The 27,448-nt window shown below is 58.4% G+C and overlaps 4 protein-coding genes across 16 annotated transcripts in view; 1 reads left to right on the top strand and 3 right to left on the bottom strand.

Moving 5' to 3' along the window:
* CROCC (ciliary rootlet coiled-coil, rootletin) overlaps positions 1 to 3,338 on the bottom strand; it is a 38,253-nt gene extending 34,915 nt beyond the window's left edge. For 3 of the 8 annotated variants that reach the window (XR_004244155.1, XM_032131478.1, XM_032131479.1), the window contains exons 1-3: positions 2,374 to 2,653; positions 970 to 1,080; positions 55 to 240 (exon numbers count right to left, since the gene is read on the bottom strand). Coding sequence is in view for 7 of the 8 variants with exons in the window: in XM_032131478.1 (XP_031987369.1) it covers positions 55 to 240; positions 970 to 1,080; positions 2,374 to 2,622 (546 nt within the window). In the remaining variant the exon portion in view is untranslated. The other 5 variants (XM_032131480.1, XM_032131484.1, XM_032131483.1 and 2 more) reach the window with 4 other exon arrangements.
* Positions 3,339 to 3,540: 202 nt separating this feature from the next.
* NECAP2 (NECAP endocytosis associated 2) lies at positions 3,541 to 7,898 on the bottom strand. The gene is made up of 8 exons (XM_032131485.1): positions 7,724 to 7,898; positions 7,077 to 7,177; positions 6,886 to 6,990; positions 6,014 to 6,095; positions 5,419 to 5,527; positions 4,918 to 5,080; positions 4,718 to 4,793; positions 3,541 to 4,435 (listed from the first exon to the last, which is right to left on the bottom strand). The coding sequence occupies exons 1-8, from the start codon at positions 7,822 to 7,824 to the stop codon at positions 4,387 to 4,389; spliced, it is 786 nt and encodes a 261-aa protein (XP_031987376.1). The 5' UTR covers positions 7,825 to 7,898; the 3' UTR covers positions 3,541 to 4,386.
* An 862-nt stretch (positions 7,899 to 8,760) lies between these two features.
* On the bottom strand, positions 8,761 to 26,537 carry SZRD1 (SUZ RNA binding domain containing 1). 6 transcript variants are annotated; one of them, XM_032131487.1, is made up of 5 exons: positions 26,286 to 26,537; positions 25,958 to 26,137; positions 13,610 to 13,659; positions 12,452 to 12,703; positions 8,761 to 10,761 (listed from the first exon to the last, which is right to left on the bottom strand). In XM_032131487.1, the coding sequence occupies exons 1-5, from the start codon at positions 26,289 to 26,291 to the stop codon at positions 10,659 to 10,661; spliced, it is 591 nt and encodes a 196-aa protein (XP_031987378.1). In that variant the 5' UTR covers positions 26,292 to 26,537; the 3' UTR covers positions 8,761 to 10,658. The 6 variants fall into 6 exon arrangements, with proteins under 6 accessions (XP_031987378.1, XP_031987377.1, XP_031987379.1 ...); XM_032131486.1 differs by having other exon boundaries at positions 12,452 to 12,706; positions 26,286 to 26,534; XM_032131488.1 differs by lacking the exons at positions 25,958 to 26,137; positions 26,286 to 26,537 and adding an exon at positions 24,408 to 24,515 and having other exon boundaries at positions 12,452 to 12,706.
* A 329-nt stretch (positions 26,538 to 26,866) lies between these two features.
* Positions 26,867 to 27,448, top strand: part of FBXO42 (F-box protein 42) — a 47,658-nt gene continuing 47,076 nt past the window's right edge. The window contains exon 1 of the mRNA XM_032131575.1: positions 26,867 to 26,929. The gene's annotated coding sequence lies outside the window, so the exon portion shown is untranslated. The remainder of the gene's footprint in view (positions 26,930 to 27,448) is intronic.

Below are 27,448 nucleotides of genomic sequence, written 5' to 3'. Positions count from 1 at the left end.
CACCGATGGAAGGGCTCCCCAAATTATCCCGGTGCCCCCTCGGGAAGGATTTACCTTGGCTTGCAGCTTCTGCACCAGCTGGGCCTGGCGCTGCTGGCCCTCCTGGTAGGCCTGGAGCTTGCGCTTGTAGGCGGCCTGCTCCTCCTCCAGCAGCCTCCGGAGCTCGATGTTGTGCTGGGCCAGGCTCCGGCTCTCCGCCGCCTCCCGCTCCTCCGGCTCCAGCCGCAGGGTCTGCTCCAGCTGGGGTCAGCAGGGAACCCAGGCTGGCACCCCTGAGCATCCCCCGGCATCACTCGCGGCGTCCCGGCAAAGCCGTGGCTTCCGGGCGGTTCCACGGCAAATCCCAGCCAGCCAAAGGCAAGATCCCCGATCCCCACATCCCCCTGTCTCCCCACGCACAGGGAGGGGATGAATGGGAAGTTTCGGGGGTGCTTTTAGGGATAACTCAACTTCCGGTCTGTGGGTTCAGCAAAGCCCCTTCCCAGCTTGCACGGAGTGGCTGAGGGACAAAGGATCCCTGGGTACAGCACTGAAAACTTGCCTGGGGATATTTTCCTGATATTTGCTTTCCTTTGTTTTAAATAACGAGGCACAAACCGAGGGATTCCCTCCAGAATACTCCAAGATTCCCACCGGCCCCTCACTTTGGGTCTCCCCAGGAGCCACACTCAGCACTGGAAGGGCCCAAGCCCCTTTGAATTCCTGGTTGCCAGGACAAAGCGCTGCAAAACCGAAGGATTCCCACGAGGAGGGGGGGCTCCTTCCCGAAAAGCAGCAGGACAAATAAAGCAGGGATGGACGGCGACGCTCTGTGCATCCCGTGGGACAAGCCCCGGCACGCCGGGACGGGCCCGGACAATTCCCACCGCAGGGACACCGCGGCTCTCCCGCCCCACGCAGGGAACGCTGAGGCTGGAGCTGGCACTGCCCCGATTCTGGGGCTAAAAAGGCGGATTTGGGAGGACTCACGCGCTCGCTGAGGGCGTTGTACTTGATGGCCAGCTCATCGCGCTCGGCCCGGCTCTGCGCCAGCAGGTCCTCGACGCGGGACAGCTCCTGCTGCAGGATCCGGTTCTCCTCCTGCAGGGACAGCAGCGAGGCCATGGCCCCTGCGGGATGGGATGGAGAGAGGCAGGATGGGATCCGGGATGGGATCCGGGATGGGATCCGGCCCGGGATCCAGCCCGGGATGCAGCCCTTTGCCACCACGAGCTGCTCTGCTCCCCTCGGGAAGGGGCTGAGCCCTCCCAGCACACAGCAGGTGGATAAAAAATCCTCAGGGATAGGAACCTCGGGAATCCTCAGGAACCACAACCCGCCTTGGGAGCTTTCCCTGATGTTTGCTTTGATTTTAATAACCAGGCACGAACAGAGGGATTTCCACCAAAATCCCACCAGCCCCTCAATGTGAGTCTCCTCCAGCCCACGAGGAGCGTTCTGACCCCTGCCCCGGCTGGAAATGCCACCTCCCACAGCTCGGGCATTCCGAGGAATGCCGTTTGTGATGGAAGAGCTGCTGGGAATGCACAGTTGTGGTCAAAAACCCGCTGGGAGTTTGCAGTTGAGACTGCGAGGACGTTCAGATCCGTGTTTGCCATCACAAAACTGCCGGGGATCTGCAGCTGCGACCACAAAATGGCCAAAATTTGGTGTTCGGGATCACAAAAGTGCTGCAGATTTACAGCTGTGATCCAAACCCACTTTATTTTGCAGCTGCAATGTAAAACCTCTGCAAATGTGTGTTTGGGATCATAAAATCATCACAGATTCATAGCTGCAACAGCAAAACTGCCGCAGGTTTGTAGCTGTGATCCCCAAACTGCTGCAAATTCATGTTGGTTGTCACAAAAGCCCTGCAGATTTATAGCCACAGTCACAAAACTGCCACAAATTTGCATTTGTGATCCCAAATCTGCTGCAAATTCCTATTTGTGATCCCAAAACTGCTGCAGGTTTCCAGTCACAACAACAAAACTGCTGCAGATTCACAGTTGCAACCACAAAATCACTAAAACTTTGTGCTTGTGGTCCCAAACCCTGCTGCAGATTTAGTTACAAACCCTGCCGCAGATTCACAGCTGAGATCCCCAAACCGCTGTAAATTCGCATTTGTGATCTCAAAACCGGTGTAAATTCGCATTTGCGATCCCCAAATCGCTGTAAATTGGCATTGCCATCCCCAGACCGCCGCACTTTTCCATTCGCGGCCACAAACCCGCCCCCACTTCTCGGAGCCGCCCCGATCCGCGATTTTTCCACCACAACCCCCCCTGTGCCCTCCCAAACCCGCTGCCCAAGTGCCATTCCCGATCCCATTCCCGATCCCGTTCCCATCCCCCGCTCCCCCCGCCGGGGGGGACACGGGGACCCCACCTCAGCCGAGGGCTCCGCGTCGCTCACGGAGCATCCCCCGAGCTCCGGGCACCCCCTCGCCGCGGCCTCCTTGTCCCCAAGCCCCTTTTCCTGGGATTCGGGGCGGTTCGGGCTCGGTGCCCGCCAGCGGGAAGCGGATGCGGGGTCGGGATTAGCCCGAAATCCTCGTCCCCTCCCCGCGTGACGGCGGGAGCGGGGACCCTCCTCTTCCTGGAGGTCCCGACGCCTCCGACACCGGCACTGCCCCATCCTCCCCCCAGAAATCCCTCGGCATTCCCGGGCTTGGCAAACAAACCTCCCCGCGAGGCTCCGGGCGAGAGGAGGAGGAGGAGGAAAAGGAAGGAAAACAGGAACGAACCCCAGCCGCCGGCGCTTCCCGAGCCCCGAGCGGGGGGAGGTCCTTACCCGCGGCGGGATGGAGCCGCTCTCCAGGGGCAGCGGGGCTCCGGGACAGGCCCTTCCCTAAGCCCCGCGTTCGTTCCGTAAGCTCATTACCGCCCGGAGTTCGCTCCGGCAGGAAAAGCTCCGGGGTGGAGCGAGCCGGGGTCGCCGAGGGGTGAAGCGGCTTCAACACCCCCCGGGATGCGGGGGGACCCCGGATCACCGCCCCAGCCAGAGCTTTAATTATCCCCCGGGTAATTAAAGACTTGCTGCCGCCAGCCCGGTAGGGGAAAGTGGGGATAAATCCCCACGGACGGCTCAGAATCCCCCACCGCGGGCGCTGGAGGCATCCCCGCTCCGGGAACACGGGATGGATCTGGCCCCAAGCTACGCTCCGGGAAGGAGGGGCTCTCCCGGCCGCTCTCCCCTCGCACCCCCCCGGCAGGGAAAGTGCCCTTTCTGCCCCGGAGAGCCGGAGATTACCCGGAACAGGGAGCAGGCAGATGGGATTGAGGATTTACGGCGTCCTGGACGCCTCCAGCCAGGCAGGAGCTGCCTCCAGTTCCACCCCCGAGCGTTTGTGTCCCAAAAACTGCTCCTTTTCCCCTCATTTCTTCTCTTACCTTCCCCTCCCGGTGTCCTTCCCAATAGAAACCACTGCTAAGCAACAGGTTCTGTTGTGCTCCGTGTCCAATCCCATTCCCTCGGCACCGGCAAGGAACGGGAACCACAAAAGCTTATCCTGGCCGCTCCGAGCCCACCCAGGGGGGGAACAAATATCCAACCTGGCATCAAAACCTTTTTATTGCTCACTCGGAAGCATTACATTCTCACCTGGGTCAGCTGCCAGGCCCAGGGGAAAGCTCTGAAAGCAAAATGCCCGTCATCCGGTTGGAAATGGAAAGGAAAATCCAAAGGGTTGGATAAAAAGCAGGATTTCGTACTTGGAAAAGCCTTAACATAAATAGGTAAGAAAATACTTATTTGTTTCAAGAGGAATCTCAACCCCGGCTCTGTCCAAGAGCCCAACTCCATTCTGTCCTTAATAAAATGTCCACGGAAAGCAGTAAAAAATCGTGTCTTCAAAATAGAGGAAGAGTAAAACAAACTTCCCAGAGTAAGAAATGAGGAATTTCAGCATGGAAACGCCAGGATCAGGCTCCGCACATCCCAGTTAAGTGCTCAGGAAAAAATCCAGGCGATGCTTGGCATCGTGGCAGGGAACGGTCTGTCTGGATTTGGGAGGTGGGATGTCTCCAGGAGGATGCTCCTCGCCGAGGGAAGGATTTATCCGGCTCGGAAGCACAAGGAGAAGGCAGGGGAATCTCTGAGGAGGCTCCAAGCTCTTGCTCTCCCTCTCCTGATCAAGGAGAGGGATGGACCTGATGGTTTTTCCCAAAGGAGAAGCCTCCGAGGTCTCCCATGATCCAGGAACAGGCCCTGGGTGTGGCAGGCACAGGCTGTGGAGTGTTTTAAGGCACGTGGTTGTTTCTTTCCAGCACTTACCCCAGCATTTCGATGCTGGGCGGGATTTAAGGGCAGGAGTGAGGTGTCCTGAAGCTGCTTCTTTGGTCCCAAAGGAATCCTGAGGATCCCAGCCCCCACGAGGGGAAAAGCAGATCAAGGCCGGGATCAGAACTGAACCCAGCCAGTGTTACCCTGAGTCTGGTTAGAAGCCGACCTGGCGAGAGGGAAAAACAGGAAAAAAGGGTGTTTAGAAATGGAAAAGGCATCCAGGGAGGAAACTGGGCCGCAAATGGGCCATCCAGGACCACCCCAAAACTCTCCTGGAGCAGCGGAGCAAGAAGTGCCCACGGACCTGAACTGAGGGAATTGGCAGCACAGATTCTGAATCCCACAGCTGGGACCAGCTGGAGCAGTGCCCCCACCCCAGCGGGGTTTTCCAGCAAAACCAGCAGGTTTTGGGGCATCCACATCCCTCCCAAATGCCTCTGCTGCTCACCCCGAAGCCTTGGCAAAGTCTCCCCAGACATCAGCAGCTGGAGCAGCAGTGGGCTGAGGCCAGGACAACAGGGAATCTGTCAGAAAGTCGGGAAGAGAGAAAACAAAACACCAGGAGTTATTTCCCACTCTCACTCCCAGATTCCCCCCCGTTTCCTGATGGACACAGCAGCCCCTCAGGAGCTCTGTGTGACCACGGACCTGTGATGGGGGTTCCCGGGAGCCGGGCGGGCGTGGGGAGCGAGGCCGGGCGCTCTCCGGAGCCGGATTTTCCTCCAGGGGGTGGTGGGAGCAAGCTCAGGCCCCCAGGCCCTGCAGGACGTGGCCTGGTGCTCCCTGGGGCTCCTTCTTTTTTCTTCATGTTCTGAAAGGAGAGCAGGAAGTTTGGGTGGGATCACATTTTAAATCCAGAGCTGGAGCATGAACCCTGGAAGCCAGATGGTTTTGTTTTGGGAATAAAATCCTGCAGTGCTGCGACATCCCACTGCTGGTGCATCCAAAGGGGTCCCACCGAAGGTGGTTTTTACCCCCAAATCCCACAGGCCTGGTTTTGGAAGCAGGAATTGCACCACAAGCCCCTGCAAATCCCTGCAGGCAGTGTTATCCCGACAGGCTCTGCCCTGAGCCCACACCCGGGGATTCTGGAGAGAAGCTGCTGCTTCCTCGTGCCACCCAAAGGAAAAGCTGGGATCAGCCCCTCACAGCGATGTTGAGTTTGATGGTTTGTCCCTCCTTGAAGCCCAGATCCAGCTTGGGGCCCTGCTCCAGGTCCTGGGCCTGCCGGGCCAGCTCGCTCTGCTGCCTCACCCACCTGCAGGAGTTAAACCCACGGAAAGGAGACGTCAGCACCCGGCCCAGGCTCCCCGGGACAAATCCTGCTCAGGATCATCCCCTGTGCCCGGCAGCAGCTCTGCAAAGGCCGTGGGTGTGATCCCAGACTCACGGGGGGAGCGCCCAGGGCTGTCGGAGCCGCACGGATCCGCCGGCCGGCACCGCGCCCATCCCTCCCCAAACCCCCCACGCCCAGCAGCCCCTGGGGCCAGCTCCTTACAGCTGCTACATGAAGTAGAGGAAGTGATTTAGGGAATCTGGACTGGGAATTTGGATGCCCACTGTGGGATTTGGGAAGCCCAGTTTGGGACGCTGCTAATCCAGACTGGGAAATACGGGAGAGAGGAAGGGGAGTTTCCACCTCTTCCCACCACACCTGCCCATCCCAGCTCCCACTTCTCCCCCATTCCTGGAGGAGACCTGCCAAAAACGGAGCTGAGAGGACACAGGGAGAGGCAAAACTCACTTGAAGTGGTCCTGGAGAGCCACGTTGAAGTCAAAGGCGTCCCCTCGGTCCACAAAGCCGACTCCGATGAACGCCCGGCGGCCTGGGCAGGGAGGAGGAGTCAGGGCTGGGATGCTCAGCGGCGCAGGAAGAGGGATGGGATGCTCCATCCTGCACATCCCCGTGCCTGGCGCTGCCTCCAGAGGGAGCTGGGACTCTGGAGACTGAGCCATGGGACCGGGGGTCCCAGAATCCCAGAATGGTTTGGGTAGGAGGGACCTTAAAGCCCATCCAGTACCACCCCTGCCATGGGCAGGGACACCTTCCACTGTCCCAGGCTGCTCCAAGCCCCAATGTCCAGCCTGGCCTTGGGCACTGCCAGGGATCCAGGGGCAGCCACAGCTGCTCTGGGCACCCTGTGCCAGGGCCTGCCCACAATTCCTTCCCAAAATCCCACCTAACCCTGCCCTCTGGCAGTGGGAGCCATTCCCCCTTGTCCTGGCACTCCAGACCCTTGTCCCAGGTCCCTCTCCAGCTCTCCTGGAGCCCCTTTAGACACTGGAAGGCCACAATTTGGTCACCCCAGAGCCCTCCCTTCTCCAAAGGCATCTCCAGGTGTTTCACCTCGTGGGCTGCACCTACAGCTTCAGTGAAAACAGCTTTTTAATTAACTGGCAGCAGGGGGATGATCCTGCATCCTCCTGCCACTGCTGAGCAGCCAAATCCAAGTGGTTTTGTTCCTGGTGAAGCTCAGAGCATGGCTGGCGTGTGGGAGGGAGGCAATTCCCCCCTCTGCCACGCTGTGCAGGGAATGTTCCGCCATGGAGAGCGGGAATCCTTCCCAAACAAGAGCAGTGGGGGCTCCGAGGAGTCCCCGGCTGTGTGGGACGCACCATTCCCATCTTCAATCCGGATGACAAAGTATCTGCTGGAGTCTGTCACGCTCTCCACAGCGATGCCAGGGAACTGCTCCACAGGAGCCTGGGCAAACAGCTCTCCTGGAAAACAGGAACGGGAGCGGGGTAAGGCCGGGGCACGGCCCCGCGCCCCTGCTCCCCGAGGAGCCCTGGAATTCCCTCCTCACCCGAGGTCTTGTCCTCCAGCTTGATGAAGGCCGTGCTGCCCTTGGCCGTGATCCGCAGGCGCCCGCTCCAGGCCGGCTGGTCCAGCTGCCACTCCGCGGCTCTGGAAAAAACAGGAAGCGGAGCCTGAGCCGCCTGTGCTGCCCCGGAGCTGGTAACGAGGGTCAGGGTGGGGAGAGCGGGAGGGGGGATTTGTCACAAGATGTCTCGCTTCACCCCAAAACAGCTGCTGGGTTGGCGGGGGGAGCAGGCGGGAGGTTTCGGTTCCCTTTGCGCGGAGTTTCCAGCCCCAGAGCTGCGTTAGGGAGAGCCCGGCTGCGCCAGGACAGGCTGCGGCTGGGGATTGAGGGGACGGGAGCCCCAAACGCACGGGGGACGGAGACACCCCAGTGGGGCTGGGATGGGGGGCAGAGATACCCCACGGGGGGCTCCGAGAGCCCACAAGGCGCTGAGATGTCTCAGGGGGCCTGAGATACCCCGTGAGGGGCAGTTCTTGCTGCCCCACGGGGAGAAAGAAAGACCCCAAACACCTCCTGGGAACCACACACCCCACACACCCTATGAGGAGGGGACCCCCCCCAAACCCCACAGGGAAGGGACCCCCCACGCCAGCAGGCGCTGACACCCCGCGGGCGGGCGCGGGCCCCACCTGTAGCCGCGGTTGGAGGCCCGCGGCGGTACCCGGTACACGAGCACCGCCGGCTTCACGCACAGCACGGACTCGTACTCCTCCTCCGGCTCCGCCGCCATCGCGGCCCCGCCGCCGCTCTGTCCCGACGCCTCGATGGTACCTCGCTGCTGCCTGCGCGGCCGCCGCGGCGTGGGCGCAGCCCGGCGGAAAGAGCCGCTTCCGCGCCCTCGGCGCCCCCTGGCGGGCGGGAGGACCCGGAGCAGGGAGCGGCGGTAACTGGTCCCAGTGCGCCGCCGGAACTGGAACCGGCTCTGGGCTCCGAACCACGAAACTCACAGGTTTCACTGATGTTATAGATCAGATAACTTTATAAATCAGGTAATTGATTCTACTACTGCTATTTATTTATATTATAGTAGTGTATGTTCTGTAAGATATAGGTATGACGTATAAAATACGTATTAGATATTCAATCGTATCATATTCTATACATTATATTTGTTCTCTATTCAATATATGTATATATTTGCGAATATTTCTATATTAATGTTCTATATTTACATGATTGCTATTATAAATAAATTGTTAAAAATCACCAGAATTCCAAGGGAGCCGGGGGCTGCGGGAGCTGCCGGACTCCTCCTCACCCCAAGAGCCTCCAGCACCTTCTCCGGACGTTATGGAGCACAACATCCAGGGGGGAGCCAACACGGAGCAACAAAATAATTCAGTTCAATTCGATTCAATTCAATTCAATTCACTTCAATTAATTAATTAAATTAACTAATTTGCTTCCTTCTCCTCCATGGAGAGGCAGCGCTCACAACCACGTTTGGGATCCACATCTTCTCTTGGAGCACTGCCCTTCCCACCCTCCTCGAACCACTTCTCCCAACCACCCTAAAAACGGGGCAAAATTCCCTGGTTTTGGGTAAAACTGGCACAATTACGGCCGAACGCTCCCAGATTTTACTTTCCTGGTGGACTTTTATGCCCCTGCCACCAAAAAGCCACCTGTGGGAGCCATGGGGATAAAGGAGGGAGCCATCAAGCCGTGAAAAGTTTAAAGACATTTATTTAAAATACAATTTATAAAACGTTTTCTTTCCGGCGCACGTTTTTTGGGGCGAAAACACGCGGTACCGTGTTCCTCCTCCCCTCCTCGGGATGAAGGCGCTTCCCACAGGAACGCCGCCGAGCCCTGCCCGCGGGCGGGACGTATCCTGGGCACCGGGACGCAGCAGGAGCAGCCGGGAGATTTCTGTGTCGGAGAAGGAGATTTCAGTGCTGGAAATGGGGATTTTGGTGCCGGAGGTCTCAGTGCCGGTGGTGGAATTCCGGTGCCGGACACGGAGGAGGCAGCGCTGTGACACCGACCACGCGCACCAGAAATCCGGTGGGTTCGGGAGTTTTTTGGCTATTCGACGCTATTTTTAGGAGTAATTAAGGAAAGGCGCGGTGACTACGGTTATTGCTGACGTCCTTCTCCCTCCCGGAGCTCATCCCGGCCCCCAGCCCGGGGGGGATGAGTGAGATCCCCCAAAAGTCACCGGGGGCTGGGGATCCCGGAGAATCCCGGGGAATCCCGGGGGAATCCCGCCCCGCCTGGAACCAGCTGCGAGGAGCTCATTAACGTTCCGGCGGATCGTTTGGATACACAGGTAGTTTTTATTTTCCCGTTTCGGTGGATTGAAGCCTTATTTCCACCCAGGGCTTCTCGTGCACGTCAAGATTGGCTCGATCCCCCTCAAGCCCACTGAAGGCAGCAGCCGGATGCAGGAATCCATCGGGAACCACCCGGCTTTCCAGGTGCCGTCCCCTCCAAGGAGGGCATTTAGTGTTCATCCAATCCCTTGATACCAAGTGAGACTCAGCTTCATCCAGGGGGGAACATCTCCGTTCCTGGGGAGCAGCAGCCTCCCTGTCCTCTTCCCGGGAGCCGGAGGAGAACGATCCCTTCCCTGAAGCCTCGCTGCCTCCACGGAGACGGAGGGATCATCCAGGCTTTCTCCAAGGCTGGTCTGGTTCCCGGTTCTGCTATTCCGGGAGAGCTCGTACCGTCCCTGCGCTGCCCGAGGCCGGACCCTCGGGATATCCCACTGCCCGACGTCACGGCCGGAGCGGTGCCGGATACTCTCCTCCTCGCCACATCTCCCTAATTCTTCACTGCCCGGCCCTCCGTGGCCGGACAGCAGGCATTTTCACGGGGTCACTCTGCATTCCCTTCTCCCCAAATAAAAAAGAACCCAAAAAGGATGTATTTCAAGCTTTTCCTCAAAGCCAGCAGGGAATCAGAGCCAAGCTTTAACAGGAGCAAGACGTAAACTGGGTCCAACCCGGAGGTATCCGGGGATATCCAGGAGCTCAATTCCATGGCAGTGGAAATGGAGAAGGAGAAGCATGAGCTCGTCATCCCCGAGCCGTCAAAGTCACGGAAATCCAATGGAATTCCCTGCGGAACGCTCAGCTACCTCTCTGGATTCAAACAAACAGCTCAAACCCTTCCCACGACCTCCGCCGATCCGAGATACAGAAAGCAAACAGAAAACCAAATAAAAGAACCTAAAATCCTTGGAAACAGAACTCGTTCTGGAAGTGATGAGGACAACATGCGTGGCTGGGGAGGCTTCCCACCTTTTTTTTTTTTTTTTTCTTTCCCTTAAATGCCAGGTTTCGAGTACAACAAGCGTTATTGCTGGCGCTCGCTCCCGCCCGGGTGGGACACGCACACCGCCCTGCGCCCGGCCGAGTCCGGCACGGCCCCCTCTCGTCCCCCTGGCTGCGGGGACAGCCCTGCTGGGATCGCCGGTCACAGTGGGTGCAGAGGGGAGGTCACAGTGCGTGGGGCTGAAGGTCACAGTGGGCAGAGCAAAAGGGTCACAGTGCAAATCACCCCGGGAGGTCCCCTCGCCCAGGTCCGTGTGTCCGTGCCGGCGGAACGGCGCATCCGCCTCTATCTGCGCTGCTTGAAGCCCTGGGAGCCATCGGGGCCCAGCGGCTGCCGGATCACATTGTTGGGCTGCCTGGTGTCCTCGGGCTGCGAGATCCGCGGCGGCCTGCAGGGACAGAGGAGCAGGGCTGGGGACACTGGGAGCAGGGCTGGGGCCTGCAGGGACAGAGGAGCAGAGCTGGGGACACTGGGAGCAGGGCTGGGGCCTGCAGGGACAGAGGAGCAGAGCTGGGGACACTGGGAGCAGGGCTGGGGCCTGCAGGGACAGAGGAGCAGAGCTGGGGACACTGGGACAGAGGAGCAGAGCTGGGGACACTGGGAGCAGGGCTGCAGGGACACTGGGAGCAGGGCTGGGGCCTGCAGGGACACTGGGAGCAGAGCTGGGGACACTGGGAGCAGGGCTGGGGGCTGCAGGGACACTGGGAGCAGGGCTGCAGGGACACTGGGAGCAGGGACACTGGGAGCAGGACTGGGGACACTGGGAGCAGGGCTGGGGCCTGCAGGGACACTGGGAGCAGGGCTGCAGGGACACTGGGAGCAGGGCTGGGGACACTGGGAGCAGGGCTGGGGGCTGCAGGGACACTGGGAGCAGGGCTGGGGACACTGGGAGCAGGGCTGGGGGCTGCAGGGACACTGGGAGCAGGGCTGGGGCCTGCAGGGACACTGGGAGCAGGGCTGCAGGGACACTGGGAGCAGGGCTGCAGGGACACTGGGAGCAGGGCTGGGGCCTGCAGGGACACTGGGAGCAGGGCTGCAGGGACACTGGGAGCAGGGCTGCAGGGACACTGGGAGCAGGGCTGCAGGGACACTGGGAGCAGGGCTGCAAGGACACTGGGAGCAGGGACACTGGGAGCAGGGCTGGGGCCTGCAGGGACACTGGGAGCAGGGCTGGGGACACTGGGAGCAGGGCTGCAGGGACACTGGGAGCAGGGCTGCAGGGACACTGGGAGCAGGGACACTGGGAGCAGGGCTGGGGCCTGCAGGGACACTGGGAGCAGGGCTGGGGACACTGGGAGCAGGGCTGCGGGGACACTGGGAGCAGGGCTGCGGGGACACTGGGAGCGGGGCTGGGGGCTGCAGGGACACTGGGAGCAGGGGTGGAGGCAATGCAGTGTGGAATTCCGAGTGCCTTTGGGAAACCCCTGCACTGCAGGGATGTTGTCACATGCTCTGGGATCCCCAGCACAAGGACATGGAACAAGTCCAAAGGAGCCCACCAAGGGGATCAGAGGGATGGAACAGCTCTGCGAGGAGGAAAGGCTGAGGGAATTGGGATTGTTCAGCCTGGAGAAGAGAACCTCTGGGGTGACCGAACTGTGGCCTTCCTGAAGTATCTGAAGGGGCCAGCAGGAAAGATGGAGGGACTTTGGACAAGAGCCTGGAGAGACAGGACACAGGGAATGGCTTCCCAGTGCCAGAGGGCAGGGTTAGGTGGGATACTGGGAAGGAATTGTTCCCTGGGAGGGTGGGGAGGCCCTGGCACAAGGTGCCCAGAGCAGCTGTGGCTGCCCCTGCATCCCTGGAAGTGTTCCAAAGGCACATGGAGGTGGCACCTGGGGACACGTTTAGTGGGGAACACGGCGGTGCCAGTTAATGGCTGCACTCTGTGATCTTGGAGGGCTTTTCCAACCTTAACGATTCCATGAGTTACGGCCTTCTCAGGCACTTGCCCTCACTCCCACGCAGCTGAGGCTCTGCTAACAGAGCCCTCCTCTCTCCTTGCTGGCCTGGCTGTACTCCCGGAGGAGCTCACCCCCACTCGTGCCAGGCAGGAATTCCCGAGGAGCTGCTCTCACCTATCCAGGATGGGCTTCTCCTGCTCCTCCTCGGGGCTGGCGCTGCCCAGGATCCGTTTCCTGGCCTCGGCGTACTCGGCCTCGCGCTGCGCCAGGGATTTCACGGGGAAGGCCGGGCGGCTGGCGGAGTTGGGGTTGCTGAGGACGCCGTTGCTCGTCGGCCTCTTGAGGATGCGGATCTGGGGGGGAGGCCCTGCGGGAAGGCTGTCGTCCTGGATCACGATCGGCACTTTGGGAGGAGATTTGGACTTTCTGCTGTTGGAAAGAAAAGCATTGGGTTGGTGCTTGTTTTCCACGGGGGTTTTCTGCCCAGCGTGTGAATTCCTCGTGCTCAGATGTCACTCCCTGTGATTAAGAGCAGCCCGGAATAATTAAAGACCTCGTTATAGCTGTAACTCTAAACAAGAGCAGCGGATTAGCTCGGAAAGGGATGGAAAATCAGTCCCTGCTATGTTTGACACCACTGGACTCCACTGAAGGAAAGGGAACAGACACTGGGTAAAGTTTTAGCATTTCTAGTCAAAGATATTGATATAAGCACCTTGATTTCATTCACTGCAAGGATTTTTAGGGCTCCTCTCACCAGGATACCCAGCCTTTCGCTCCAACCCTGCTGCTTCACTCCTCAGAGCCAGCCTCGGCCCCATCTCACCATCTGAATGCCTTATAGTCCCTTTTCTGCCCAGAGAATCAATCCCATGACTCTCTACTAATCAAAGGGGAAAAACCCCCAACAACAAAGGACTTGTCAGCAGTGATTAGAAACATTTCTGGTAGGAGGCAATAACACACCCCTGCCCCGACCCAAAGGAAGCAGGAAAAGAAACTCTCCCTGGTGCAAGACACAGCAAGTCAATCGAGCTGGGATTACCTGACTCACCCATTTCTTTCCCCGAGTGCCTTTTTCTTACATGGCTTCCCCCCAGCTGGAGCTACAGCCAGTCTGGAGAAGCCAGCTCTGAAATCAAATCACTCTGGAGCAGCTTTCTGCTGCCCTGCCGCGGCTCCGAAGGGCCACCTAGTGGCACGGAGACAGGGATTCCCTAATGCCCAGCTCCAACCCAGCGCTCCCTGCTCAGTTTGAAGCTGTTTCCCCACTGTTCCCGCTCCCCAGGCCTCCAGCTGTCCAACAGCGCCTCAGGAAAATCAGGATTTTACCTTTCCTTCTGTGTGATCTTCAGCTTCTTTTCCAACCGTCTGTCTATTTCCTAGAAAAGGAGAGAAAAGTAAAAACATGAAGTTTTTAATAAAATGAACACAAATCTCAGCTTGGAGGTCAGAGTTTGAGCCTGTCCGGGCACACATTTGATTTCACTCTTCCGAATGCTGATCTATAAAGGGGGTAGGGAGTGTGTGACTCCTCACAAACTGAGGATTACTTGGGAATCAAGAAGAAAAGCAAAGCCGCCACGGATAATCCACAAGAAAAGCAAAGGCACCACGAGTATGGTGCTGTAAGCAGGAGTACACCGACAGCAGGCCGTGGATCCGGCGTGGCGCAGCGCGACGCACTCATCGCTCATTTTAACCGCTTCGGCTGGCAAAGAAACCCCTATGAAGGCAAAAAACCACAGGATTCCACAGCAAGGTATTCCCAGATCCCAGCGGGAACCGGCGCCAAACCTGCCGGGCAGAGCAGCAGCAGCAGCAGCCGCCGGCCGGGGCGATTCGCAGGCGCGGTTCCAGGGGGAGCTGAGCCCCGAGCCCACGGCCGTGGGAAGGGCTGGCCCTGGCCGGCAGGGCCACATTCCTGTCAGGAGAAGTCCCTGCCCTGCCCCACACGCACGCGGGAGCCTCCCTGTGCTGCTCCTTGCCTTTCCACACGCTGCCGAGTCACCCATCGGCGGGAAGACGCCTTAATCACCCTGGCAGAGCCGGGATTTGAGCGTGTCAGCCTCTGCCCGAGGCTGGCATCCACCTCGGCGAAGGTGGCCAGGTGTTGCAACCGCAGCAATTACGCAGAGAAACTCGGCTAAGGAGGAAAACGAAGCCAACTACGAAGTTTCAACCCTGCTGCAGGTGACCTGCCCCAACCCCGCTGGTATTTTTAGATCCTCACGAGAGCTCTGTTAAAAGAGGCTCCAAAGCAGCTTCTTGTGTTTGATTTAATCATCAAGGAAGGGGGGAAAACACTACCTGAGAGTGTCCTAGTTTAGCCAGCTGATAACTGGCACTACTGAAGGAAATTCCAGACTTCTGGCAGGAGGCAACTGCTCTGCTTTGAGGCCTGGTTGCTTCCCCACGCTGCCAGCAGGAACCGCAGCGGGCACAGCTCGGGAAAGGAACGGGTTTGGACAGAGATTCCCTGCTGCCCCAGAGAGCTGGGAAGGAGCACAAGTCACTACAAGATGCCAAACCAGTGTTTGCTGTTGGTCATACAGGCCATGGCAGCCTCCACCTAGAAAGGAATAAATCATTTCAGGAAGATAAAAGGCGGGTGGGAAGTTGAGTTTCCTACCCAACTCTGTCCTGGGAGGTAACAAAACCAAGCAGAGCTTCACAAGGCAGCTCTCAGACAGAGCCTCCTGTGGAGGACAAACACCTGCAGTTTCCTTCCTCTTCAAGAGGACTGGGAGGGAAGAAAATCCCATCCCACTGCTGCTCAGGAGGGAGGAAAAGGAAACAGGCAGCAGGGAAGCGGATATCCTGGCGAGGATGGAGATGCTGTGGAGCAGCTGGTGGCAAACACTGGAAGTCGAACTGAGGGGAAGCGGTTGGCTCCTCACTGAGCCAGCCGAGGTGACATCCTGGTCCTGAAACCACTTTTTCAGCTTCCGAGAGTTCACCCCGGCTCCCAGGGCCTCCTGGAATATCCCTTATTAAATATTTCAGTGCATGGGGGAGAGAAACAACAGGAAAACGGGGTGGAAGGGGGGGAAATGCACTCAGGAGCTTCTCAACTCATTTCAGTCCAAGCAGCGACTCCAGAGCCGAACACGGGTGCTGGGCCCTCAGGTGGGACCATGGGCATGGCAGTGCCACAAGCCACACGGCAGCCCAGAGGAAGGCTCTGTTCTGCTCCCTCCTTCCTGGCAGAGGAGAGGTGGCTTTGGCAAAGTCATGTTCCTACACTGCTGGTGCCTCTGGAGGCGAGCCCAGGGCTGAAGCCACGCTCCGAACGCGGGGCTGCGAGATGCTGCAATTGCAGAGCGTCACCCCCACCTGAGCACAGGTGACTCACGTCACTGTCAGCGGCCCGAGCGCTGCTGGACAGCCCCGCACACGCCGGACACTCCAACCACAACCTGCAGCCTCCTCTACCAGACCAAAAATGAAACTTTACTCTGCTCAATACAAAAACTTATTCCAAGGAACCCTTCAAAGCCACCGTGACTCCTTCACAGTCTGTTTCACTCTTTCCCACTCTGAGCAGGTCACTTCCGGCAAAAGTCTTGGTGTCTTTGTCTCCAATCCCCCAGAGCTGCCAGTGGTCACAGAGAAAGCGCACCGTCCTGGATCATAAACCACTGCCAACACACTCAGCAGCTGCTCTGCGCTTGGGGAGCTCCTCACCAAGGATCACACAGGATCATTTAGGTGGGAAAAGGCCTTGGATCACAGAGTGCACCCTGTGCCCGATCCCCACCTTGTTCCCAGCCCAGAGCCCTGAGTGCCACCTCCAGCCCTTCCTCGGACACCTCCAGGGATGGGCACTCCAGACCTCCCTGGGCAGTCCCTGCCAAGGCCTGACCACCCTTTCCTGGCCTCCACCCTGAACCTCCCCTGGCCCAGCCTGAGGCCGTTCCCTCTCCTCCTGTCCCTGTTCCCTGGCAGCAGAGCCCGACCCCCCCCGGCTGCCCCCTCCTGTCAGGGACTTGTGCAGAGCCACAAGGTCCCCCCTGAGCCTCCTTTTCCCCAGGCTGAGCCCCTTCCCAGCTCCCTCAGCCGCTCCTGGGGCTCCAGCCCCTTCCCAGCTCCCTTCCCTGCCCTGGACATGCTCCAGCCCCTCCACGTCCCTTCTTGCCACAAGGGTCCCAGGACTGGAGGTGCCCCAGCCCAGAGGACAGGCACTGCCCTGGCCTGTGCCCACACCAGGCTGGCACAAGGAGCACAGCAAGGAGCAGCTAAAATATTCCCCAAGTTCCAGCCCCAGCAGCTGATGGATCCACGGGGTTCTCTCCAGAACACGAGGCTTCCTCCACACCTAGAAATCTTGGCAGAATAACATAAACCAGCCATTCACACCAAACACAGGCAGATCCCTCCCACCACAGCCAAACAACTGGTAGTCCTGCAGAATCCATGGAATTCATGGCGCTGCTGAAGGGATTCCAGCTGCCTCCAGATATCCACTGAACTTTTGGGTAGGAAAAAATCTCCCTTCATGTTTAAATACAGTCAAAAGCAGCTCCCCAACCTCACACACCTCTTGGTGCGACAGAAATTGTTTTCTTTTAAACACAGGAACTGACTCCACATTTTCCAGGAAGCTCAGCATTCATTACTAGGATGTTTGGAATTGTAGGAATGGAGCACTTGAACACCACGTGCAGAGACAGCCCCAGCCGTGAGAAGCCTCGAAGCTCGTGACAGGGATCACTGCACCAATTTAAAAGCAGAATCACCTTGGCACTGCTCACTTTTAATTAAAATCAAATCCCTGCCGCTGCTCCGCACGGATCCATCCGTCTGCTGATGTCATTCCCGCTGCACTGCTGTGTCACGTTGTCACCGTGTGGGTAACGAGATAAAATTAGGAGCTGACTCGGAGGGTGAGTGCCAAAGGCACTACAAGCACCAAAGGCATGAGCTGTCTGGAGAGGCAGCTGGATTTGGCATCCGAGGACCTGGACAGGTCACTCTGGACAAACCCCAGGTCTCCATCACCTGAGGGGCCCTCCCAAGCCCCCACTTCCCTGACAAGCTTAGCCGAAAACCAAGCCTGGTTCACATCCCTGTGCAAAACCCCCTCCCCCACAGATTAGTAAGGAATCTCACCCACCTATTTTTAGGGCTATTATTTGTGGATGCCAAACAGGACCCAAACAAACAGCCTGAAGGAGACTCTGTTCTCTGACATTTAGGCTGCATTTGTGGACAAGGACGTCACGGAAACTGAGCTCCTGCCCCATCACAGCCATCCTTCCTACCCCACCCCTGAGGAGAACAGCAGAGGATCCACAACCCCCCTTGGAATGCAGACACGGACCCCAGGACACGAAGCTGCCGCTCAGATCCCACATTCCCATGGCCTGGCATCCTAAAGAGCCATCCCAGCCATAAAGCTGATACCTTGGTGATGTTCCTGGTGAGCTGGAGATCGAATGTGCCTTCAGGAAGGGACAGCCCTGTGGAGGTCAGCTCCATGATTCCTATGGATCATGGTTCCCCATGGGATGGAGGCACATTCCCAAGCAAAACCAGCTCTCCAGAATATTGCAAAGCACAGGGGGGCCCGAGTCAGCCCATGCCGCTGTCCAAAGAACCTTTTGGGAATAACTGCAGTGCACTGGACACAAACAAAGCATTATCCCCCCCATCCCTGCCAGCAAGGACTCTCCAAACACAACAAATACCGGCAGCTCCGAGCTCGGCTGATCCAGGGAAGGAATAACAAGATAACCCCTGGCTGGTGTTTATCCCAAGTTTAGTGAGTGACCTTGACTGAAGGTGTGAGGAAGGCAGAGACTTTGTATAAATCACTTACACTGGGTGGGTATTTCCCCCTCTTCCTCCAAAATTCCTCTGCAGAAATCCAGGGGAGATCCCTACTGGAGCACAGGGCGGTCCCGGTGCTCTCCTGGATCCCTGGTAACATTCCAAAGCTCTGGAAAACCATTAACCAGGTTCTCTGCTGTATTTACTCCCAGCACAACCTTCTACCCCTTCTCACTCCAATAACATGGAATGTCAAATCCCAGAACAAGGGAATTTAGGCTGGAGCTGGACCCTCCCAAAACCACGGCCTTGTCTGCTCATTAAAGCACCACTGGATACTCTGGCAATTCCAGAAGACAAACTCCAAAGCCTGGTTCATGTTCTTTTCTTTAGGAAATAAAAACAAGTTTTAAGATCTGAGGTCACCAGAGCTGTTGATGGGGACCTGAAGCTGGAACTGCTTCCCCAAAACACCATCAGGAAAGATGATCACCATCAGATCCCTGATCTCCTCATCATCCACCTATTTCCCTCCTCCAAAGAGAAATTAATCAATTAATTACTGCGACATTCCAGTTCCTGAGGCTACTGGGAACCAGCCTGCCCCATTAAATAGCTCTCCCAGTCACTCTGCCACGCTAAGGCCTGGCAGTGGCCTGTCCCAGAAAGCCCCAGGTGTTTAGGTCTCCGTGGGTAGATCCTGCTCCCCGGCACCAGGAGACTGAGAACCAGGACACAGGGGTATTTTTGGGAACAAGCCTGGCAGTGCCACACGGTATTCCCAGCATGGACATGTTATGGGTGGGGGAAGCACTTGGGAGGGCAGCAGCTCCTTCTCCCTTGCTGCAATATCCCAAACCAACCCTCACTTCCCATTGTTCATTCCCAACCTCCAAACTTCCCATTTCTTACCAAGAAACCTCCCTCTGCCCAAGCAACACCAAGCAGCAGAAACAGAAACCCACATTTCCCAGTTTCAAGATTTTTTTGGACAGCACCTAAAGCAAACAAACACTCGGTGAAAGCTTGCCCAAAATCTTTTTGGTGCGGGAAATCTAAACCCATCCTGGGCTCATCCCAGCACAATGGCAGCAGGAGAGGGGGGATTCTGCCCCTCTGCCTTGCTCAGGTGGGACCCCACCTGCAGAGCTGCCCCAGCCCTATCCCAGCACAGGAAGGGCCTGGAGCTGCTGGAGAGAGTCCAGAGGAGGCTCCAGGATGAGCAGAGGGATGGAGCAGCTCTGCTGGGAGGAGAGGCTGGGAGAGCTGGGGGTGTTCAGCCTGGAGAGAAGGCTCCAGGGAGACCTCAGAGCCCCTTGCAGGGCCTAAAGGGGCTCCAGGAGAGCTGCAGAGGGACTCTGGACAAGGGTCTGGAGTGACAGGACAAGGGGGAATGGCTCCCACTGCCAGAGGGCAGGGTTAGGTGGGATATTGGGAAGGAATTGTTCCCTGAGAGGGTGAGCAGGCCCTGGCACAGGGTGCCCAGAGAAGCTGTGGCTGCCCCTGGATCCCTGGCAGTGCCCAAGGCCAGGCTGGACATTGGGGCCTGGAGCACCCTGGGACAGTGGAAGGTGTCCCTGCCCATGGCAGGGGTGGCACTGGATGGGCTTTAAGGTCCCTCCAACCCAAACCATCCTGGGATTCCACGACCCTCACAGCCCTGACACCAAAACCCGGTTTTCCTCATGGCTACAGCTCCTGTACACCCAAACCTCGTTACTGTGGCCTCTGACCACAGCAGTCATGAGCAGAGGGAGGTCACAGTGTCCAAAACACTTCCCTTCTGACTCTGCTGGACTTCAATCCCACTCAGCAGCTCCAAGTGACAGGAGCTGAAACCTTCAGATCCAGCGAGCTGGAGCCTTTGCTGGCAGGTGACACCCACCCCACCCTCACAGACTCATTCAGGTGACAGACAGGAGGCCTTCTGCCACCTCAGGTGACCTGTCCTCCCCCAGCGCTGCGACACAAGCAGGGGACAATCCCCGGCCCCCAGGCCAGGGCAAAGTTCATTCCCAGGCCTTTGGCTGCTCCCATCCTCCTGGACAGCTGGGAAATGGGGCAGGTTTTCCCTTCCTGGGGGGACTGGCGAGGCATGGCTGGCATCGGTGGGTGCCACTGGGGAGGCTGGAAGCAGCAGCTGGGAGCTCAATCTGCAAACTCCAGGGGGAAAAAGACAAACAAAGAGATCAATTCCATGATTTTTTTAACCTGTTTTGGATTGCCAGAGTAATGTTTGACCTGCAGAGAACCGTGGAATATCCTGAGCTGGAACACAAGGATCATCCAGTCCAGCCCCTGGCCCTGCACAGACACCCCAACAACCCCACCCTGGGCACCCCTGGCAGCGCTGCCCAAACGCTCCTGGAGCTCTGGCAGCCTCGGGGCCGTGCCCATTCCCTGGGGAGCCTGGGCAGTGCCCAGCAGCCTCTGGGGGAAGAGCCTTTCCCGATATCCAACCTAAACTCCTCTGGCACAGCTCCAGCCGTTCCCTGGGTCCTGTCCTTGGGCATACAGAGCAGGGATCAGAGCTGTCCAACCCCTTGGGATGAAGCAGAAGGAGATTCTGACCTGAAATCAATTATTAAGACTCTGATACACTCAATCTGTAGTTGGCAAAGGAACAACCAGTGAATCCATCTGTAAAGCACCAGCTCCAGGCTGAGGATCACCCATGACCATGGATACACTCCAGTTTGGGAGCCCAGCTTCCCACCTAACATTTAATTATCGGTTCACTCAGGTAAACAGGCCTGAGTGTCACCAACTGACCTCTCATTCGTGTTTTCCAGCCAGGCCACACAACACAACAGAAAAACAAACCAGGAATTAAGCCCCATTAGTGCTTTCTGACCCCGACCGGCCTTTGAAGCCCTCTCCATCCTTACTCCTAACTCGGACAACTCACTCGTTACTCACGCCCTGGTTTTCTACCTGTAAGTCCCAGACAAGCAAAACCTCCCAATTTCATGGACATTTCAGGGCTCTAATTAGACACCAGGGAGGTGACAGGGACCCAGAGGCCCCACGGATTTCTGCTGCACCCTGTGCCCCCAGGATTCCTGGGACAGGTGACACTGCCGCAGCAGAGGGCACCTGCCTGGCACAGTCACTCAGGGGTGGCACATTCCCAAGGAGCTGCTCCGTTTTTGGGGCAATTCTGATGGCACAAGACCAAAAGACAAACAGAAGCCATATTAAAAACCTAAACAACTGCTTGAGGATTTGTTTTACAGCTGCTTGAGTGACCAAACCAAAGCAGAAGGGCTGTGTCAGGTTTTTGGGGGTTTTCTTCAACCTAATGAGATTTTCCTGCTGCCTGGTTTGGGAGAGCTGCAAGACAGAAATGAAGTGAATTTTAATTAGGAGGCCACGGGATCTCTGCTCAGCCCAGAGCTGCCTCTTGCTGACAACCCCTTTCTTTTAAGGCCTCGAGCAGAATTCTCAGCCTCACCAAAAACTAGAAACAAAAAAACCCCAGCACTCAATCTGATTACAAGGAACCCCCTGCGGATGGAATGTTAAAAGATTACATGCTGGGACACAGGTAACATATCCCAAAAACCCACCATGGATCTCTACTGTTCCTTCATGTGCTGAAGGGTCTAAAAAATTAAATAACTCAGGTTCTCAGCTGTGTGCAATATCAGAATCACAGAATGGTTTGGGCTGGAAGGGACCTTAAAGCCCATCCAGGCCTTGGACACCACCAGAGATCCAGGGGCAGCCACAGCTGCTCTGGGCACCCTGTGCCAGGGCCTGCCCACCCTCACAGGGAGGAATTTCTTCCCAATATCCCATCCATCCCTGCCCTCTGGCACTGGGAGCCATTCCCCCTTGTCCTGGCACTGTCAGAACAGGATGTGTTTGAAGCTGCTCCTTGATGTCTCTGCTTTGTTGCAGCCTCCTCCTGAGCACCAACCATGACTGCCAAGCCTTGTGCCTTTATGTTGGGATCCATCTTGTGCTGCCTTGGATGGAAGAAAATCACAGAATCATGGAATGTCCTCAGCTGGAAGGGACCCAAAAGGATCAGAGTCCAGCCCCTGGCCCTGCACAGACACCCCAACAACCCCACCCTGGGCACCCCTGGCAGCGCTGCCCAAACACTCCTGGAGCTCTGGCAGCCTCGGGGCCGTGCCCATTCCCTGGGGAGCCTGGGCAGTGCCCAGCACCCTCTGGGGGAAGAGCCTTTCCCGATATCCAACCTAAACTCCTCTGGCACAGCTCCAGCCGTTCCCTGGGTCCTGTCCTGGTCACAGAGAGCAGAGCTCAGAGCTGCCCCTCGGGAGGCTCTGCAGTCACTGCTGGTGCTACAGCAGAGCCTATTCTGGCCCTCATTCCTCTGTCCCCACCTGCTGCCTGCTGTAGCTGTGACCTCTGCAGCAGCAGGGACACCTGAACGTCCCCAGCTGCACCAGCATCCGGCAGGACCACAGGAACCACGGGACAAGGGGAGGCTGGGCTCTCCTCTGCTCCATCCTGCTCAGCTTTCCGCTTCCCACGGGCACCACCAGCAGCTCAAGGGCTCCTTCCTGCCATGCACGGAGTCAAATCCCCTTCCTGACCCCCGGGGATGCCAGAGGGCAGCTCCTGCCCCCTCTCCCACCCTGAACAGGCAGCTCCCTTCCCATGTCCCTCCAACTGCTTCCACAGGCATCCAGAGCCCCAACAACTGCCACAGCAGCTGCTCCTCCTGCAATGCCCACAGGGAACGGCTGAGGGAGCTGGGAAAGGGGCTCAGGCTGGAGCAAAGGAGGCTCAGGGGGGACCTTGTGGCTCTGCACAAGTCCCTGACAGGAGGGGGCAGCCGGGGGGGTCGGGCTCTGCTGCCAGGGAACAGGGACAGGAGGAGAGGGAACGGCCTCAGGCTGGGCCAGGGTTGGACATCAGGAGGAATTTTGTCATGGAAAGGGTGGTCAGGCCTTGGCAGGGGCTGCCCAGGGAGGTCTGGAGTGCCCATCTCCGGAGGTGTCCGAGGAAGGCCTGGACATGGCACTGAGTGTCCCGGGGTGGTGACAAGGTGGGGATCAGGCACAGGGTGGACTCGATGGTCTTGAAGGGCTTTTCCCACCTTAAGGATTGTGTGATTCCCCGGGGAATGTCCCTGCTCAGCAGCACAAGCACCATTGAGGTTATGAGCATGAATTCCCAGCAGCCTGGACTGGAGAAGAGTTTGAGAAAGGACAAGTGACGGGGATTTTTCCTTCTAAGGAAAAGCACCTGTGAGGTACCAGCAGGAAGGACAAACTGGGAAGACGCTCCGTGGCAGGACTGGAGCAGCTGGACCATTTTAAACCATTACTCAAGGCCACAGTCATCGGCTCCCACGACTCCAGCCGTGTCCCTTCATGGAGCGGTTTCGGAGCGCTGGAATGAACTCCGACGCCGGGCACGAGGCTCCTGCTGGGCGCAGCCCCCCGGCTTTGGCAGGAGGGGCGGGCGAGTGGCTCCGCTGCCAGCCTGGCACTGGCCCCTCTCGGGCGTTGAGTTACAGGCTCTATTTTGCTCCCCTGGCTCTGGCCAGGCGTAACCCAATCCCCTGCCCACAGCCCCGTTCAGGCTCCTCACCGAGGCCCTTCTGCCCTCCGATCCTCAACGACCCCGAGGAACTCATTAAAAGCAGAGTTTGCCTGGCGGAGTTTCCTCTCCCTGTGAACACCCCGCAGAGCACCCGCCCACGCTCCTGCTAAAACAGTCACTTTATTTGCAAGCACAGCACACACAAATCCTCGGGGTCTCTCAGCGTGACAGACACGATGCCAACTCCAGCTCCTGAGCCGCTCTCAAAGCGGGGGGGAACTTCAGCCCCACCGGGCCACGCTGGGACTCCCCCCGTTCTGCCCGAGTGAAGGAGCACGTTGCGATCAAGGGGGAAAAAGGCCTTTGGGTGCGCACCCGCAGCCCCCGCGCTGTCCCCAGAGCCCTGCCAGGGTCACTGCCATGCTGGGCACGCACATTTTGGCTCTGCTCGCCGCCCTCCCCCCTCATCTTCCCCGGCGCCGGAGCTTTGTGCGGGGCTGAGCTGCGACCCCACCGAGCTGCCGCCCCAGCCCCCGCCGCGCCGATGGGGGGTTCGGACACCGAGGAGTACACGGGGAGAAGGAGGACGGGCAGGGAGCTGCTCCAAGGAGGGACCTGAAAGGGGACTGAAGAACCGGCGAGGAGCGGGGCTGGGGGCGGTCCGCAGCCCCCCCTCGCCGAGCGGGGCCGCGGTCCCTTTAAGAGGCCTAGCAGCGCCGCGGAGCCGCCGCGCTGCCGGACGCGCCCCGCCGCCTCCTCAGGCACTGCCGCGCCGCCCGCCCGCATCCCCCTGCCGTCCCGGGCCCGCCGCGCCGCCCCGTGCCGCCGGCCTCACCCCGCTGTCGGCCGCCTCCTCCCAGCTCTCCGCGACCTCCTCATCTTCCATTTTAATTCCCGTCCGCCGCCGGGCCCGCGTCCCGCGCATGCGCGCGCCGCCCGCCAGCCCGCGCCCGGCAACGCACGCGCACCGCGCAGAAAGGGCGGGAAGCCGCGGCGGGAGCGCTGCGCCACAGCGCCCCCTGGCGGCCCGGAGGACCGGGCTCGGGGCAGGCGTTGGAATGCTGAGGCGTTTTCCCGTAATTTTTGTGTTTTCCTTAAACGTTGAGGTGTTTTCCCTTAGTTTGGGCGTTTTTTCCCCTTTGAGGTATTTTCCCTTAATTTTGGTATGTTTTACAAGAATTTTGAGGAGTTTTCCCTTAATTTTGGGTGGTTTTTTCCCTTAATTTTGGGATGTTTTTTCTTGATTTTGGGGTGTTTTTCCCTTAAATTTGGGGTCCTTTTTTGTGTTTGTTTTTCAACAGTTTTGTTTCCCCTTAATTTTTGGGTGGGTTCTCTTAGTTTTAGGGTGTTTTCTCTTAATTTTGAGGCATTTTCCTTTAAGTTTGAGATGTTTTCCCTTAATTTTGGGTTATTGGACAAATCAGCCCCCAAATTTAGGCCATTTCAGCCACCAATCCAACCTCTTGTCCCTTCTGCAGGCATCCAGGTGTTTGTGTGTCCTTCCATCCTCCAATTTGTGCCTCTTCATTTAAGTCCAAAGCTGCTCTTTTGGAGCACGAGGATCAGCTCCAGCTTTTAAAACAGAAAAAAAATCCCCAAAACCCCGTAATTTCTTAAACTTCTCTTATTTATACCTGAGATACTCACTACACAAACGTTTTCCTTTGCGCTCCGAGCCACACGAAGTCTTTTGGGGTGGGATTTGCATTTCCTTTTCCTCAGTCCAAAATTAACTGCCCGTTCAGCACCCTAAAAACCCCCCAGTTTTCGCACAGGGAGTCGCAGAAAGTCCCCCTTACATCTTAAATTTCCCCCCAAATTCCCACCCAACAGCCAGAGTTTGCCGGCAGATGGCGACTGGATTCCTAAAAACGTCACAATAAACCTCCAGCTACAATAAATCCTGATCCCTGTGGTTTGCCCTGAGCACCCACCCTGTGCCTCCCTCTCCTCTGCCAAGCCCAACATTTGGGCAGAGAACCTCCGAACACCCCCACAGGTGGATTTTGGGGGGCTGTTTATCCAAGGTGGAACTGTTGGAGGGGGTTTGGGGGCGTTAAATCCTTGGATTTCAACTCTTCTGGCAGCTCAGAGGGGTGGGATGCGGCGTTTCCTCTCCTTGGGAATGCTGGCCCCGGAGGAAAAGTTGCAGCAGCCCGAGGCTGCTCCTACCCATCCTCTAGGATTTTCCAGAGGGCAGCAGGAACCGAGTTTTCCGGCAGCCAGTGCCTGGCATGCTTGGCTCGATCCCACACAGCGGCGTTCCCTTGGACGTTTCCCTGCTGTAAAAAAAATCCCCTTCCCAGCCCTGTTTGACGCCGCGCATCTCACAAAACCTTTGGGATCCTTTGGGAATGTGGCACTGACGGCTGGCTGGGTACTCACCTGGTGGAGGACAAACTCCACGGCTCCCCCCACGTTATCCCAGCCCTCCACAAGGCATCTGGGACACATCCCATGGCTCCTCCCCGGCGATCCCAGCTCTCCGCGAGGCTCCTGGAGCATCCCCTCGGGCACGGTGTGTGCCCGGGATGCCGTGCGGGCTCCTCCATGTGGGATGCGGGTCTGTGGGAGACAGAGAGCGTGGCAGTGATTCCCTTTTCCCTGGAGAATAATGTCCCCACACAACTACCCAGCGGGACCTGGTGACAAAGCACAGCCTCCCACACGGATGTTCCCCCATGGAATGGGCTCCGCTCTCTTCTTTCCTCACCTCCATGGAAAGAGGGGCACCCCAGCCCTCCACGGACAGGTCACACCCCGCCTGCCTGCCGAGCCCTCAGAGGCTCCAGGTCTGTGAGGGATACGCAGGGACATGGCGGGGCTGCAGCAGGCGCTGAGGGGCACCCCTGCGGGCAGGGAGGGTCACCGTGCCCCAGATGCGACTCCCGGGGCTGTGGATGAGGATGGGAAACCGGGACGGTGCGCGAAAGGAGCGGGACCGGGAACGGGATCCGCCCTGGCACCTCCGCCTCAGCGCCGACCTCCCCAACATGGCGGCCTCGCCCGCCCGCCTCTCCCAACATGGTGGCAGCACCGTCTCAACATGGCGGCGGGACCATCCAAACATGGCGGGCCCCGCGCTGCGCCCCGCAGCGGAGTCTTGACCTTCCCATCATGGCTCCACCATCACGTCACCCCCCACATTCCCGCCCCATCATCACGTGACGCCGGGGGGCGGTCCCGCGCCTGCGCAGTGCGCGGCCGGCGCGGTCGGGGTGGCGGCGGGAGGGCGGGGAGGGAAGATGGCGGCGCCGGTCGGAGCCGTCACCGGGGCGACGCGGCGGCCCCGCCGCCCGCAGCCCTGAGGGCCCGGCCCGGCTCGGCCCGGCCCGGCCCGGCCCGGCCCGGCGGCAGGTGAGAGCGGCCCCGCGGTGCGCCTTCCCTGGGTGGGGCCCTTCCCCGGGGAGCGGGTCGGCGGGACGGGCCCCTCGGGGCGGGACAGGCCTGGTGTGGAGGGGGCCACATTTGAGGGTGGAGGGTGGGGGGAGCCCCTGTCCCAGCCCCTCACAGCGTTTTGGGGGGGTCGCTGCGGAGGGCAGAGCCCACGGGGGATGTAGCCCCTTCTCGGAGGGGGGAAGCCCCTTCCCAGCTCCGGGGTGCAAGGGGAAGGCGGCCCCGGGGGCTCCCTCAGGGCTGGGAGAAAGCAAAGCCTGCCCCCCCGAAAGCCGTGTTTTCCCTCTGAAAGCCTTGTTTCCTTCCCAAAAAGCCGAGCTCCCCCTCCTGAAACCAATGTTTCTTTCCCAAAATGCCATGTTTTCTCCCCTAAAATCCATGTTTCCCCCCCAAAAAAGGCATTTCTCCAAAAACCTCGCGTTTCCCCAAAAAAAACCATATGCTGCCCTTAAAAGCCATGTTTCCCCAACAAACCTCGTG

The sequence above is a fragment of the Corvus moneduloides genome, chromosome 22 (assembly GCF_009650955.1).
Source record: "Corvus moneduloides isolate bCorMon1 chromosome 22, bCorMon1.pri, whole genome shotgun sequence".
NCBI lineage: Eukaryota > Metazoa > Chordata > Aves > Passeriformes > Corvidae > Corvus > Corvus moneduloides.
The sequence above is the reverse complement of the archived record's forward strand: the minus strand, read 5'-3'. Positions and strand labels throughout refer to the sequence as shown.